Raw genomic sequence first — 14,825 nt, forward strand, 5'->3', positions numbered from 1 at the left:
CCTTCAGAGAGGGACCTTTTTTCTTGAACCAGGAACAGCTCTGAAGTCGCTAGCGCTAAACACACCAGACTCCATTTAAAAAAGCAATACTTTTAGCGTGTATAGAGCCAACGTGTTTTCACATGTAGATCGGTAAACTGTGTGTTTATTTCAACCAAAAATAGAGTTGTGATGGTTGGAAAAGTGGAAAGACGACCCAAAATTGCTTTTCATTGTTTTATTTTGTTTCTGTCGACTTTGAGTAAAGTGTATTTTACGATGCTAAAACTACTGCATATTTACATGGAGTCTGGTGGGTTTAGCGAACTCGAGTTCGCGGATATTTTTATGTTTAAAAAGATAGAGAAGATACACTTTATTGGTTTTGGACTCTGTCCGTTCCACAAAGAAAAGAATCTTACTCTTTAACAGAAAGGTCGACCTCCTTAGAAATCTTTTCCATAATGTCAGACACTTATTAATCTGAGCCTGTCAGTGGCAAAACGAGCACTTTTGTGAAGGTAAATAAAAGCTGGACAATTGTCCTAACTTACATCTCTCCGCTGCCGACTGCAGCGATCTCTCTTAATACTGGACCAGTGTCAAAGATTGTTGTTCCCATCGGTCACTCAGACACAAAAACATAGGGAAATAGGGTCCAGTTTAAAAAAAAAAAAAACAGTAGTTCCCTAATTAGGAGTGGGTGGTGTCCTTTCTCCAATTTAGTTTTCAGGTCTTCCAAGCTGAATTACTGACATATTGATGCATCTTGTTTCTGACACGGAAACGGTATCACTCCACAGCTTTTTCACCAGTGTGTAGATGTACGAGTTCCCACTTGTTCCAAACTATGTGGTAAATTCTTGTTTTAATGAGGACTAGTCCCCAATTTAATTAAATGAAAATATAAATGAATAATCAACTGTGATTGTTGAAACTCCAGTTTTAATAGCAACATAAGACCAGCCCACAGGACTGTATATTACATTGAAGTTAGCAAATAATTCACTGAATCGTATCAGCGCTCTGTTTTTTTCTGCCCAGGCTTATACAATTGCTTTCAATAATATTAACAGGAAAAAAACTAACTTTAAAACAAAAGTTTAAAATATCTATGCATTAGTAAGAGGTAGGAGAGTGATGATATTTCCATTTTGTAGTTTGAAGGGGTTACTTGGGCTGCCGATGTATCAGTCTACACAGTAAACCTCTGGATTGCAACACAAGGTGTGAGGTCTGACCTGTTTTCTTTTGTTTGTTTTTTTACATTTCCAGTCTCTGCATACCATTAAATCAATCAGCTTATGGTCATTACAAACCCTGATAAAAAACTATATTCTTTAATAAACAATTACACCCGACTCCCTCTCGGTGGATAAAAGCGTCCTTGCGTATCCTGGGGTAACTGTGGACTCCCAGTTCTTTCAAAAAGGATCCGAGGGACCTTGCAGAGTCTCATTGTGGTCCAGGTCCTCCACCACCACTGACCCCAGGCCCACCTCCTGGCCTGGATCCACCGGCACCTGGAGAACGCATGTCATGCCACAGCTTCACAAGAGGCTCCCTCTTCCTCCAAATCAGTTTGTGACCATACGCCACATACCATCTGTAGGACAAGAAACATGACTGTTGAAATATACTGACTGCAGGACAGGATACTACCAAACCATATAATAATACACGATAAGAAGATGTACGCCACTGAAGTTCCAGTATATTGTGAATAACTCAGCAACAATGCATAATTATAGTATATAGTAAACTGAGTGTATTCATCAGCTGTTATCACATGAAAGAAATCCAATACTAATGGCAACTGAGCCATCTATTGCACATCTGCTGATGAAGACAGATGTGTTTGAAAGATCCTGTAAGTGGACTTTGATTTAAGATGATTTTTTTCAAACTATAAAAACACTTTGTGGTGCGATTGCTTTCTCACCTGCTGTTGAGAATGAACTCTGAACCTCAGCTACAAGACGTTTTACACTTTGACTGTATTTCTTACAATTTGGGCAACAATCCAATTATCTCGTAACTGCATCTGATGTGTTTTGAGGATAAATATAAGACCTAAGGACATTCTGAGCCAATATAAAACACACCATTTATGCATTTTCTATAGAGTTTTTGCATCTTTTGTTGTTTACGAAAGCCATAAATACATTATTCTTCTTTTCAATGAAAAATAATGTTGGCCACTCACACTCCAAAGAGGGCTCCTCCAAGGTGAGCTGCGTGGTCAAACAGCCGCCATCCCAGTATGAGCCCTGCTGTATCTATGGCGACGAGCACTTTCAGAGCCTTAAGGCAGAACAACGACAGGAACCTGACGTTACACACAACGTGCTGCACCAAATCAAGAACTATTAAGCTAACATGCATTCAGACATGCATACAGTACTTACACATTCACTCACAGGACATTGTCCGTTTTGCTCATGCACAGATTTACATCTCTTATCTGCAGCTAAAACACAACATGGGAATGTCAACACCCTATTACCAAACTATTTTTAAGTCACATTACACTTCAGAGTTGTGTCTCTACAATACAAAACAACCTGGGAGTGCACACACACACACAGTGCATCACTTACACTTCCTGCTGTGAAAGTGATCATGGGGAGGAAGATTATTCCTAGTTTGGCCTCTGGCACCTTTGCACAGACTGCGGCCAGTACTGCCATGACAGCACCTGACTATAGATCAAACAAAAGACAGGTCAAAACATTAGGACTGCTGTAGTTCGTTTAAATCAAGCTGTATGAAGATTTGAGCAAATATCTTACTGCTCCTAATGATGGATGGAGACGTCCAGTGGCAGTTTTACACATGTAGCTGACCATAGTGGAAATCACACCTGAAAATACACATTATAATTGAGAGATCACTCTTTCTTCCATGCATAAAACTTAATTCATCATAGATACCATATATTTAACCAACTGGTTCCAGCTGTTAAAATATCCCAAATATCCAAATGTGTTAAGCTCCAAGACTAATGAAATTCAGAGCCATTTAGCTAAATAGCAAATATATAATATGTACAGTATGTCTTTTTAGTTTTCTAAATATGTCATTAAATTTGATGACTTAAAGATTAAGTTATTTATAACTTCTTTACTTAAATCATTGAACCTAAATAGATTATGTAAGAAATTAAAAATTGTTTTTCCCAAACCCCCCTTTCCCCCCCCCCCCCCCCCCTTTTTTTTTTTTTTTTTTTTTATTTTTTGTTTTATAAAAAATAAATTTACATACAATTGCACCATAATGAGAGGTGGATGAAGCAGAAAAGAACGATGGAAAAAAAGGGGGTTGGGGGGGGAGAAAAAAAAAAAAAAAAAAAAAAAAAGTCATGGCCAGTGGATCCAGCTGCACATTTTACACATGCAAGAAAATCCTTCCCCTTACTGTCCTCGTGTAAGACATTTGTATTATGCATTTGATTTAAAAAGAACATGCATACTCACTGGAGGCTGGGTTGGACGTGAAGTACTTAATCATGCTTCTTTGCATTGAAGGGATACGCCAGCAACACAGAACTACAGCATTTACTGCAATGATGCCTGGAAAACAGTGGTAAGGACTATGAAGAAATGTGGGATTATATTAAACATGTGTAAAGGTGTGGATGCTAGCTATTCAATTTGAAGAAAGACAATGACAAAAGGAGTCCGTCTGCAAAATAAGTTACCGGTTACTGTCTTCTGTCCCTCTGTGAGACTGCTCCAGAAGTCATCTACCATGGACACAAGGAGAAGGAGCTGTCGCTGGAAGCCTGACAGTTTGTTCCACCAGTCATGCCAGTACACCATGTCCTGAGACCCCTGGTGATATAGGAATGGTTCAGTGAATCACTGCAAGCAGCCTATTAGTGCATTGGTTATATACGTTAACAGCAGTGGAGGAGAGAGACAGCACTTTGCATCATTAGACCTCACCTGTAAGAGTTTTTCTGACTCCTCTTCAGCTTTTGCAGTCGTAACTCTTGACTTCAGGGTCTCATATTGCAGAATGGCAGCCGCACCAAAGGAGCAGCCTGTAAACTGACATGGAGTAAGACAACAACCAACGACATCATTTTATCCCAAACCAAACTACTGCATGCATCTTTCTTTTTTTTTTTTTCTCATTCTAGTAGAAGAACGGGTGGACCTACTCCTACTGTGAACATCAGGGGTTTTAAAAGTGTCGGTCGAGGGACTTTGGGAGGAGGTGGGGGACCTGGTGTGCCAGCCTCAGAAGGTGAAGCTTTTGTTTCTTGGGTGACATTTCCTTTCTTTGTATCCGGCCTTTTGGCTTCCCGACGGAAACTGCACCGCTGTTGGTTGTGGGGGTTCAGTCTGCCAAACAAAACGTGTAGACACACAGTGTTAGAACCTAATTTACAGATAGACAGATTTGGTAAATACACAAAAACACAAACACCTGTATGATATAATAAGGCAAAGCAATATAACAGCCACACTGGGGAAAAAAATGTAACGTTCCTATTTTCTTGTTGTATTGTTTGGTCTTTGAAATGTCAATAATAGTGAAAAATGCCAGCCCACATGATGTCTTCAAATTGCCTGTTTTGTCTGATTTGCAGTCTAAAACTCATTAAGTTTAATATCGCTTGAGATAAAAAAAAAAAGCATCAATCCCTCATAAACTGGAATCAAAGAATGACACGATTTACCAATCGGTTATCAATTTAGTCGCTATATTATATTATGCGGTGTAGTGTAACTATGACTAACACACTTTTCCTGATAATTTCATTGTAAGAACCATCTGCGTGAAATGTATAGGCTAACTGTAGCTATTCTAGATGAGTACCCATAGACAATATTTATAGGATGTGAGTACCATGTATGCTCAGTTAATTAGGCCCCATGACCTAACGTTTGACCATTGGTCACTACCATATTGATTTTTTTAGGCTATAGAGTTAAAGGCAGTAGGAAAAGCGGTACATTAGTTATGCTGCTTGAACAGAGATGGATATCACGGACAGTGCTGGTCGTGTACATTTTTACTGTAAACAAATGAAATATACCGCTGTCTTCAGTCCCGTGGATCTCTTTTCAATGACATGGTAACTTAACGTAAACGTTAATCACGTTTGTCGATAGATGGACAAAAACACACAAAAACACGTCCTGCCCGTATTCTTGAATAGGAAAACCCTGCCACATGAACAGCTTTATATCTGCTCACCTGGAGCTTTTTGAAGTAGTGTTGTTGGACCTGAGGAACTCGGTTTTAGCCCATTTCATTACACATCCTCTCCACGCCATGTTTGTGATGACCTCCTGCCTGAAGCCCGTCCCTCTCTGGAGCTAATGCTGCTTTCATGGACTCGCGTAAAAGCTCCGACGTCTGACTTCCACTCGCTTTCTCTCAGGAGCTCTTGGCGTAACAAAGAGTAAGCTACTTTTTTAGGAGTGGAAGGGCGTTGTATGTGTGTGTATATATATATATATATATATATATATATATATATATATATATATATATATATATATATATATATATATATATATATATATATGTATTAGTTATGTATTTATGTATATATATATATATATATATATATATATATATATATATATATATATATATATATATATATTTATATATTTGCACCCTTTCACTATTTGTAAATATGTACACACAGTTAACAGTAATAATGTGGCCTGTATTGTATGGACATCCTGAGAGCTACTAGAAACCTTTACAACCGTCAAATTCCTTGTATGCATAAGTATACCCCCCAAAAAAAAAAAAAAAATTTTTTTTTTAAAATAGGGGATACACACAATATCCGTTTTTCACCACCCCCTCCCCTAACATGCAAAGGGTCTGTCCTGTCATCATGTGTGTTATTTTCAGTGTTTACCAGGTCACAGTGAACAACCTGAGATAATATGGAGATGTCTGCTCTTTTCTGAGATAATATGGAGATGTCTGCTCTTTTCTATGTGTACCCCAACATGCAAAGGGTCAGTTATTTTCTGAGATAATATGGAGATGTCTGCTGTTTTCTAGCAAAAGTTACATAGGTGATACACAAAATATCACGCCGTTTTTCACCTGATATAATGTGTATCCCCTCCCCTAACATGCAAAGGGTCTGTCCTGTCATCATGTGTGTTATTTTCTGTCTTTACCAGGTCACAATAAACAACCTGAGATAATATGGAGATGTCTGCTGTTTTCTCCCAAACGTTTCACAGGGGATACACAAAATATCAGGCAGTTTTTCACCTGATATAATGTGAATCCCCACCCTTAACATGCATAGGGTCTGTCCTGTCATCATGTGTGTTATTTTCAGTGTTTACCAGGTCACAGCGAAGAACCTGAGATAATATGGAGATGTCTGCTCTTTTCTAGCAAAAGTTACATAGGGGATACATAAAATAGGCTGTTTTTCACCTGATATAATGTGTATCCCCTCCCCTAACATGCAAAGGGTCTGTCCTGTCATCATGCGTGTTATTTTCCATCTTTACCAGGTCACTATAAACAACCTGAGATAATATGGAGATGTACGCTGTTTTCTAGCAAAAGTTACATAGGGGATACACATTATATCAGGCTGTTTTTCACCTGATATAATGTGGATCCCCTCCCCTAACATCCAAAGGGTCTGTCCTGTCATCATGTGTGTTATTTTCAGTGTTTACCAGGTCACAGTAAACAACCTGAGATAAAATGGAGATGTATTCTGTTTTCTAGCAATAGTTACAGAGGGGATACACATTATATCAGGCTGTTTTCCACCTAACATAATGTGTATCCCCTCTGTAACTATTGCTAGAAAAGAGCAGACATCTCCATATTATCTCAGGTTGTTCACTGTGACCTGGTGAACACTGAAAATAACACACATGATGACAGGACAGACCCTTTGCATGTTAGGGAAGATCAATCTTTTTCCTTCTACTTCTTCTTAAAACATACAAGCTGTAGAAGCCTTGGACTAAACAGTATTGATGGCACTAGGTGTTGCTATTGGCATCTGGAAAAGTTCCACAAACTCCTCATAAGCTTGCCAGGGAGTAAGAAATAGGTGAAGAAGGTAGAATTTACAGTGAAAAGGCTGCACTGCAGTGTCTGCAGAGTAACTATAGGCTCTCCTCCAATGCAATATCTGCACTCGACTACCTGGGCTACTTTAGCTATAGACAATAATGCACAGAGAAATTACCCAATATAGCTAGAAAAGAATAAAAGAAGTTTAGCAGCAGGTAATTCATCTTAACTGAAGCAGACAATACATCCTGTGGGGACATTATAATACAATCTCACTTCTGTGATACAATTATATAGTTATACAGGAAAGTCCTAAGGTTCCAGGTCAAATATACAGTGTACAAAGAAAGAGGAGCGATATGCCTTTGCCACTGTATGGACCCAAGGACACACTGCCAAGTTAGATGATATCCCATAGGTGCAGGTCTGGGGCAGGGTAGGACAGGGAGATGTAGGAGGGTAGGAAGAGGAGGAATGAAGAGAGCGGAGAAGAGAAGGGAGGGATGACAGCGATAGGAGTTAGCACAGGACGGATTGAGGTGGGGAGGCCGAAAGGAGGAACAGAAAGGGAGAAGAGTGGACGAAATAGAGGGTGAGAATCATAAATATTTAAGCAGCGTAGAAGTTAATTTAGGTAAAAGAACCGTATGACGCTGCAGTCCTGCTATACAACAACACAACCCTCATTCATCGCTCTCTGAATCTGTAGAGGACTAAAGGTGCCTTTCTGATCAATGCAGTGTGTGTGTTTTTTTCCTCCCCCAGCAAAGGTGTCCTCTTTCAGGTCCCCTCATCGATTTGCAGCGAAACGACGCCAGCCAGGATTCACCTGTGTCGGCAACAGAGCAGCAAGGCCTTGGTCATGTGACAGGAAGTGTCTGAAACCGGAAACAACTTGTCATTCATGTAGGACGCTCATTCATCTTACTGCAAATATGTCTACATAGAGTAAATAATCAAGCAACTCTGATGTCCGGCACCCGTATTTGTGCTGTGCTTGGATCCACAGCCAGACGCATGATGCTGAACGTCATTTGGCCTTGAGGCTTCGATTTCAGCCCAAAGGCCAGAAACATCTTGTACCAGCAACACGGTCTTTTTATACCATCAGAGGAAACTCTAGCTGTCATCATAGCGTCCCATCAGAATGCTGACGGTGAGCTTTCTAAGACGCTGATCAATGGGCCGGTTAGATAATATCACACTTTGACTTGTTTTCTGTTTTTCCTGCATAGATTTTAAGATTTGGTGGTCAGTGGGTGATTGTGGTATTCTTTGGGAAGCAGTCCGCAGCTGATTTATACGAGCGAGCAGTGTGAAGTGGACACTGAGTGGGATTTCAGATAACTCCACTCCTGCAAAGTCCTGTTTATTTTATCCAAAATACCACAGAGGACAGCACAACAGCATTAACCTCTCACTCAAGTGCAAAGGTTTGTTGTTTTGTTTTGGGGTTAAAAAAAATACATGACAGAATGAGAGGGGCACTTGACTAAATATGAGAGCAGCGCACTCTTATGCACAAACTGTACCTTTGTTTACAAATCTGCCCCGGCGGTTCACACTGAGTTGATTACTCACCACTAGCAACTTCCTCAAGAGCTTTTTGGCACAAACCCATTACAATTGGAACAGCCTGCTCATTCTGAAAGCACAGTGCAGCCTTTGTATATACTGTGCACAATGTCTGTCAGAATTCTTCTGCAGTATCATCAAATAACAGGCACAATAACGTGTCAGATGCTCAGGACAAGACTATTGATCTGTGATTCATTCATTAAATATTGATGTCTCTCAGCAAAATAGCATCTGCCTTTGCAGAACGGTATAAAGCAACATGGTACAGTACGTGGTCAGCAGGAGTGTGAGGACAGAGCTCATCACTGTAGGCTGCACGTGGAAATGGTTTATTGTTAATTCAGCAGAAAATGGTTAACAAATAAGAAATAATACATGAAAAAGTGTACTAACAGTTGGTGAATTTAGGACAATACATTTTACTTCAAGCACACTCTCACTGGCGTAACAGGGGCATGTGCTAAAGCATTACATATATTTTCAATGAAATGGCCCTGACACACATATGATGAAAATTGCAATGGCTGTTCAATTTTGATAGGTTTAAGTTTACCAATTCCCAAAAGCCTTGAAAAGAAGGCAAGTTGAATTATTGAACAATTTCTAAATTTCTCCAGTATTATAAAAGTAAATGTTAAATGACCGACTTGTGTTGTTAACGAGAAGGTCTGAAAGTCTAAAATGTATATGCAGCATTCTGGATCTGGCTTGTATGAATGTGTTTTCAAATGTGTTTATTGGGATAAACACCTTGAGACGTATCATCTCGTTTTCGAGGGGGTCCCAACATATAACACACACTCATTAAATGTGTGGTGTCTTGTTAGGCCATGCAGGCTGGGCTTAGTATGCATGGTGCACTGATAATAACTGAATCGTTCATTCAACTATAAATAGGTGCAAATATGTTCTTAATTATTGTTTTAAATGATGGGGCAGCATCCACCCAAAGAGTTGGAACACAATTATATTGAATAAATGTTGAATAGAAAACAGCCTTAATCAGGGTTTATAGAAGGGTGTTGTCAGCATAATCATCAGTACAAATTGGTTTGGAAATTATAATCTGAAATGAACAGAACAGACAAAAACATCTCCTGTACTCCTGCATCGAGACACAATGCACACCTTGCATCCACACACACACACACACACACACACACACACACACACACACACACACACACACACACACACACACACACACACACACACACACACCTCCCTCATGCTTAACCTGAGCCCTCGGTCCACCTTACTCAAAAACTCGTGCAAACATAAGGGGTAAGCACGAGCTCACTAAAGAGCTCTGCATCCACTGTCGCTCTCGCGCGTTTCAGAGAGGGTCCCAGAAGGAGCTTATTTTGCAATTCTTTAACTTGAAACAAGCAACTTGCCTCCCTCTCTGCTCGGCGGTCCCAACGGAAGAAGCGAGTGCGCACCAGCTCAGCCCAGTGCATATTCCTCCAGCCTACGATCGGCAGTATAATCAACCTCAGCACCGCAAGGGGACATGGGTGATAAAAACGCCGGTAAGAAACTTCCACGTGTGTATGAATAAGTTATGAGCTCATTTTGTTGTGGTGTTTAGTTTTTTTTGGGGTCCTTAGTGTTGCTTATTTGTGTGGAATTTTTTGAGCACATACTGCGGAACACAAAAAGCATTAACTTTGTTATTATATCTGCAGCAGGACATAATAAAGTAGGGATGCACTTTTATATCCTGGGTTACAACTTGAGCCAGGATGCGCATGATACCTACTGTATGTGCGTTAACGAGCCACAGATCAGCACATGTTCCAGTGCTGCAGCGCGATGCTGCTGCTGATGCTGCTGCTGTATCCGGCTCCATAGCTCGATCATTCCCCCGCCTGGACTAGTTTGCCCCCTCTTGCATCTTACACCTTTCCAGCAGGGGGTATAATTCAGATTTATCAGCAATATTAGTCCACAATGTAGCTTATTGAAAAACATCTAAATTATATAATATAAATATAATATTGTGCAAATATTAGGCCTGCATTACAGTGTTTCCATCTCCAGTGATACGCATGGTAAACGGCTTTAGTCTCCCTGTCGGAGCGTTCGTTTACTCTATCGGTGCTGTCAGCTGATTCAGAGAAAAACTGCTGGCTCTCCACTTTTTTTTTTCTTCGGTGAGATGAATGTGTGTTCTCCGTGCAGCGGTGGCGGTGTGGCCTCAACGATCAGCATGCGGGTTGTTGACAAAGCTTTTCAACTCTGCCAGTAATGGGCTATAAAGGCTGTTATTTAGAGCATAGTCTGCTCCATGAAAAAAACTAGATGCTGCCATATGCTTGAACACACAGCGTAAAAGATGTCACTCTAAAACGTCTTGTTGTAGTGTTGGCTGCGTTTTGCAGGATAGTTTAATGGTGCATGGGGTTAAAGCACAAAACAGGCACATCCCCCTCTTACATTATATTTGGACAAGGGACAGAGTGCCCTTGTTTAAGTAGGGTAAACTTCTTGCTCCTGGTCACCCTGATCTGTTTCATCCACAGTTTACAGTAAAGCAAAAATGTTGCAGTATAAAGCAAAATACAAAAGTCATGGGGTATGTCAAAGTAACTGGCAGGGGGCTTACCTACATCCTCTAGCTGTAAACCTGACTCACCCTTCCAAAATCCACTTCTTAAATCTGCAGAGTTTATGGCCTCATTCATTGATCTCACACAGGGAAAATTAAGTGCTCACTTGGGCAAATATGAAATGCTTTATGCTTTACTGCCATACATAATATATATATATATATATATATATATATATATATATATATATATATATATATATATATATATATATATATATATATATATATTGTTGTTAATACTTTCCACTAGAGCACAGTGTTTGCATCATTGTATTGTATTTCAGGAGTGGCGGAGTGTACAGTAGCTTTATGATTCATTCAGATTGATGTTATCTCTTTGAACTTTGTGTCTTTTCCTGTTTAATAGAACTTCTTTATGCCACATGTGCACTTAAACTGTGGAAACATTAAACATGCAAATAACTCCAGGACTATTCAATATAAAAAGCTGATAGCTCAATACAGTACGTCAGTCTGACCTCACAGTATGAGGTATCTTCCGTTAGACTAACAGTTTGCAATGTTTCCGCTCCCTTTTTGTGACTCTTTATGATGGCACCAAGGCTTATTATTGACTTATTTATTTCATATTTCCTGTTTTATTTATCCCGTTTTAAGCGCATAAGTTAGTGGTTTGGTTCTCTACACTAATGTACTCTTGAAATATCTGTTACTCTGTGTGTTAGTGTTACTGTGGCAGTACGTTTTCACATTTGTCTGCTGTGACCTGTCGGACTTGTCTCCTCTGTTATTTGTCACTGTGATCAAACTAGTTTCTGGGACTATAGTTTTTCCGGATTATTAACTGGGGCAAAGGCGTGCTCTGGGTCTTTGGTCCCCAAATCCCCAAAAAAAACTTATTATTTTGATATTGTGCTCGCCTTATGTTGCATGGTAACGCTATTCTTCGCAAACAAAAAGAAAGAATAAATTCTACACAGTTAAGTTGGGTCCTGCTTTATTACCTGATCATGTTTAGAAGAGGTCCCCTGTGTCAAAAGCTTGTTTTAAGGTGCTACTGATACTGTGGTTACATGGTGACAGGCAGACTAACCGTCCCAGGCAGTCCCCTCATGCGGTATAGTCATAAGTCACGATCAAGCAAATTTCCATCAGCGTTTCTGTGGTCTGATGGATGTGACATTCCTCACTGACCCAAGTGTCTTTCCTTGGCACTCCTCTTTAAGAAAAGAGGAAAACCTTATCATAAACATGTACAAAAAGCCGTTCAGTGCTGCTGATTCATTTCTAACATTGCTCCACCCCCCTCCCCCATCTTTTAAATCCCCTCTTTTTCTGTTATGCACACGACAGCAGCCTCTCATTTTCTATTCCTCATATATTCATATATGGGAAGTAAAAAAAGCTATTTGTGTCTTTAACATTGTGATGCTGATACTTTATCCGTGACAAGTGTCTTGTTGCTGCTGCTGTGTCGTACTCAGATTGAGTCCCCAACCTCGAGTTTGCACACTTGTCATTTTGCGAAAGAGATTTTTGGCAGCTTTACATAATGCAGCCATTTACAGTTCTGCTGATTTTAGCAATGCAGACGACACTTTAGCAGAATATGAGAATGCTTTCAACACAGTGTATGTTTATGTTAATCGCTTCTACCGAATCAAAGGTCTTCTTCTTTTTCTTGTAGCTGAACATTTAAACCAATACTTTAAACCACTAATTTAGTGCTATAGATGCCAATACCTTTTTGACACTTTACAGAAGTTGGATGTTTTTATGCACTTTAAAGGACCATTGTTACAGGTTTTAGCACCAACCAAATGACATATAGGCTACTTTACTTTGTTTGATGTGATTGCTGACCATTTTCCAATACAGTGGTGATGTTTTAGATTGTCCGTTTGGTCTAACTTTGAGTCACTTTGTTGAAACTTTAAAATTAGTTGTGATAGACAATCATGTCTGCATATTTTTGTCAAATATAATGGTGCAATGCAATGTAGTTGTTTGTACTAATTGTTTTAAAAAGTCTGCAGTGCATTGACACACAATAACATAGTTTTGACAGAAACAGACATGATAATAATGGTGCATTCAAGTTCAACTGCAAAGTCAGAATTTCGATGTTCCCAGTCGGAAATTTCAACTGGAACTCCCCTGAAGTCGGATTTCCGGCTTGGAAAGTCAGGAGAACCCCCAGACATCACAATCCAACATGTCTGCTCTATGCCTCTCATTAAATCAGGCATACACACAGTACTGTCTAGCTTCTGTCTGGGGACATGCTGTTAATGCATTGTTATCAATTGGTATTGCTAACAATGGCTAACCTGGCTTGAGTCTCCCCCCACCACGTTAAATATAATGTTTTTTCCAACTTTTCAACTCGGGTGACGCCATTCTGAGTTTCGACCTCCTTGTATGCTGCGTCCCATTTAACTCGGAAGCCAGAGTTGGGAATGACGTAACACCCGTGTTGACTATGTTACAGTATAACAAGTCGGAATTGAAATTTTTTTTCCCAGTGGGGTTTGCTTTAGCCAGGTTAGCCATTGTTAGCAAAACCAGTTGTTAAAAACGCATTAGGCTGTATTTTGTACGTACAAACACCACAGCAACATGTCCACAGATGGAAGATGGACAGGACCATAGATATAAAACAACAGCACTGCGTCAACAACTGGTTTAATTAGACACAAATAAGACAGAAGTGCTAATAAACAATATATTACTACCACTCCTGTTGCTGCACGGCACAGCCATGTTGGATTTTGAGGTTTCTGAGTCTGAAATCCGACTTCAGGGGGCGTTCCTGTTGAAATTTCCGACTGGAAACTTCCGACTAAATTCTGACTTCCCTGTTCAAATGGAATGCACCAGTATATCCATGCCTTCGACTTCCGAGGTAAATGGAACGCAGCATAACACTAGTATGGTACTTTAAAGAACTTATTGTGAACAGTAAACAATATAATACTTGTAAAATTGTAAAACAAAGACCCAAATATTTGATGTCCAAATATTTTGCATAACATTACTCTTAAACATGAGGTTTTAAATGAATAAGTGTTTTTTTCATAACGATCTGTTCTGTTTTTTCTTATCCAGCATGCCCCACTGTGGGCAGCTCTGCTGTAAACACTTATAAACACCTGAGTCATCCTCCCAGTCATTTCACACTTGGACTACAGGATGTTATATAAAAATATATTCTGTAGTTAAAATTTCCCTTTTAATTTAATGATAAATAAGGAAAAATTGGCATACAAACTTACGGTTTTATATATTGTGTATAGTGTTTCTGACTTTTTTATTGGAACTTTATTAAACTGAGTGAAATAACAAATCTAAAATGTAGTTTTAATGGCTGCACCGTAGGGAAAGGAAAATGGGAAATTCTAGATGTGCTGTGCATTGTTTTATACTTTCCGTGTAATGATATTTGATCAATGCTTGGCTGCACAGCATGAATTTGTAATGATGGAGCCATTTGTTGGGTTGAATAGTTTGAGATTAAATGTTCGTGAAATACAGTAGTTCTGCTTTCTACCGCGGAAACCACCACCACTTTTAGTTAGTATTAATACATTAAACTAAACTATAAAACTAAAAGCACACAATGTTTTTCTTTCAAATTAAATGATATGGAAGAATAGGACATCTA

General features: G+C 39.4%; 2 protein-coding genes across 2 annotated transcripts in view; one reads left to right on the forward strand and one right to left on the reverse strand.

The window, feature by feature from the left end:
• Window positions 1-904: 904 nt before the first annotated feature.
• On the reverse strand, window positions 905-5,306 carry LOC120568136 (presenilins-associated rhomboid-like protein, mitochondrial). The gene is given in 9 exon segments (XM_039815422.1): window positions 905-1,585; window positions 2,186-2,283; window positions 2,580-2,681; window positions 2,772-2,980; window positions 3,444-3,551; window positions 3,680-3,812; window positions 3,927-4,031; window positions 4,145-4,328; window positions 5,188-5,306. Coding segments are annotated over 9 exon segments (1,170 nt in total). The 5' UTR covers window positions 5,268-5,306; the 3' UTR covers window positions 905-1,434.
• A 4,791-nt stretch (window positions 5,307-10,097) lies between these two features.
• fgf12a (fibroblast growth factor 12a) overlaps window positions 10,098-14,825 on the forward strand; it is a 37,484-nt gene continuing 32,756 nt past the window's right edge. Inside the window, exon 1 of the mRNA XM_039815421.1 lies at window positions 10,098-10,118. Coding sequence (XP_039671355.1) covers window positions 10,100-10,118 — 19 coding nt within the window. The 5' untranslated portion in view covers window positions 10,098-10,099. The remainder of the gene's footprint in view (window positions 10,119-14,825) is intronic.

Source organism: Perca fluviatilis, chromosome 11, assembly GCF_010015445.1.
Source record: "Perca fluviatilis chromosome 11, GENO_Pfluv_1.0, whole genome shotgun sequence".
Taxonomy (NCBI): domain Eukaryota; kingdom Metazoa; phylum Chordata; class Actinopteri; order Perciformes; family Percidae; genus Perca; species Perca fluviatilis.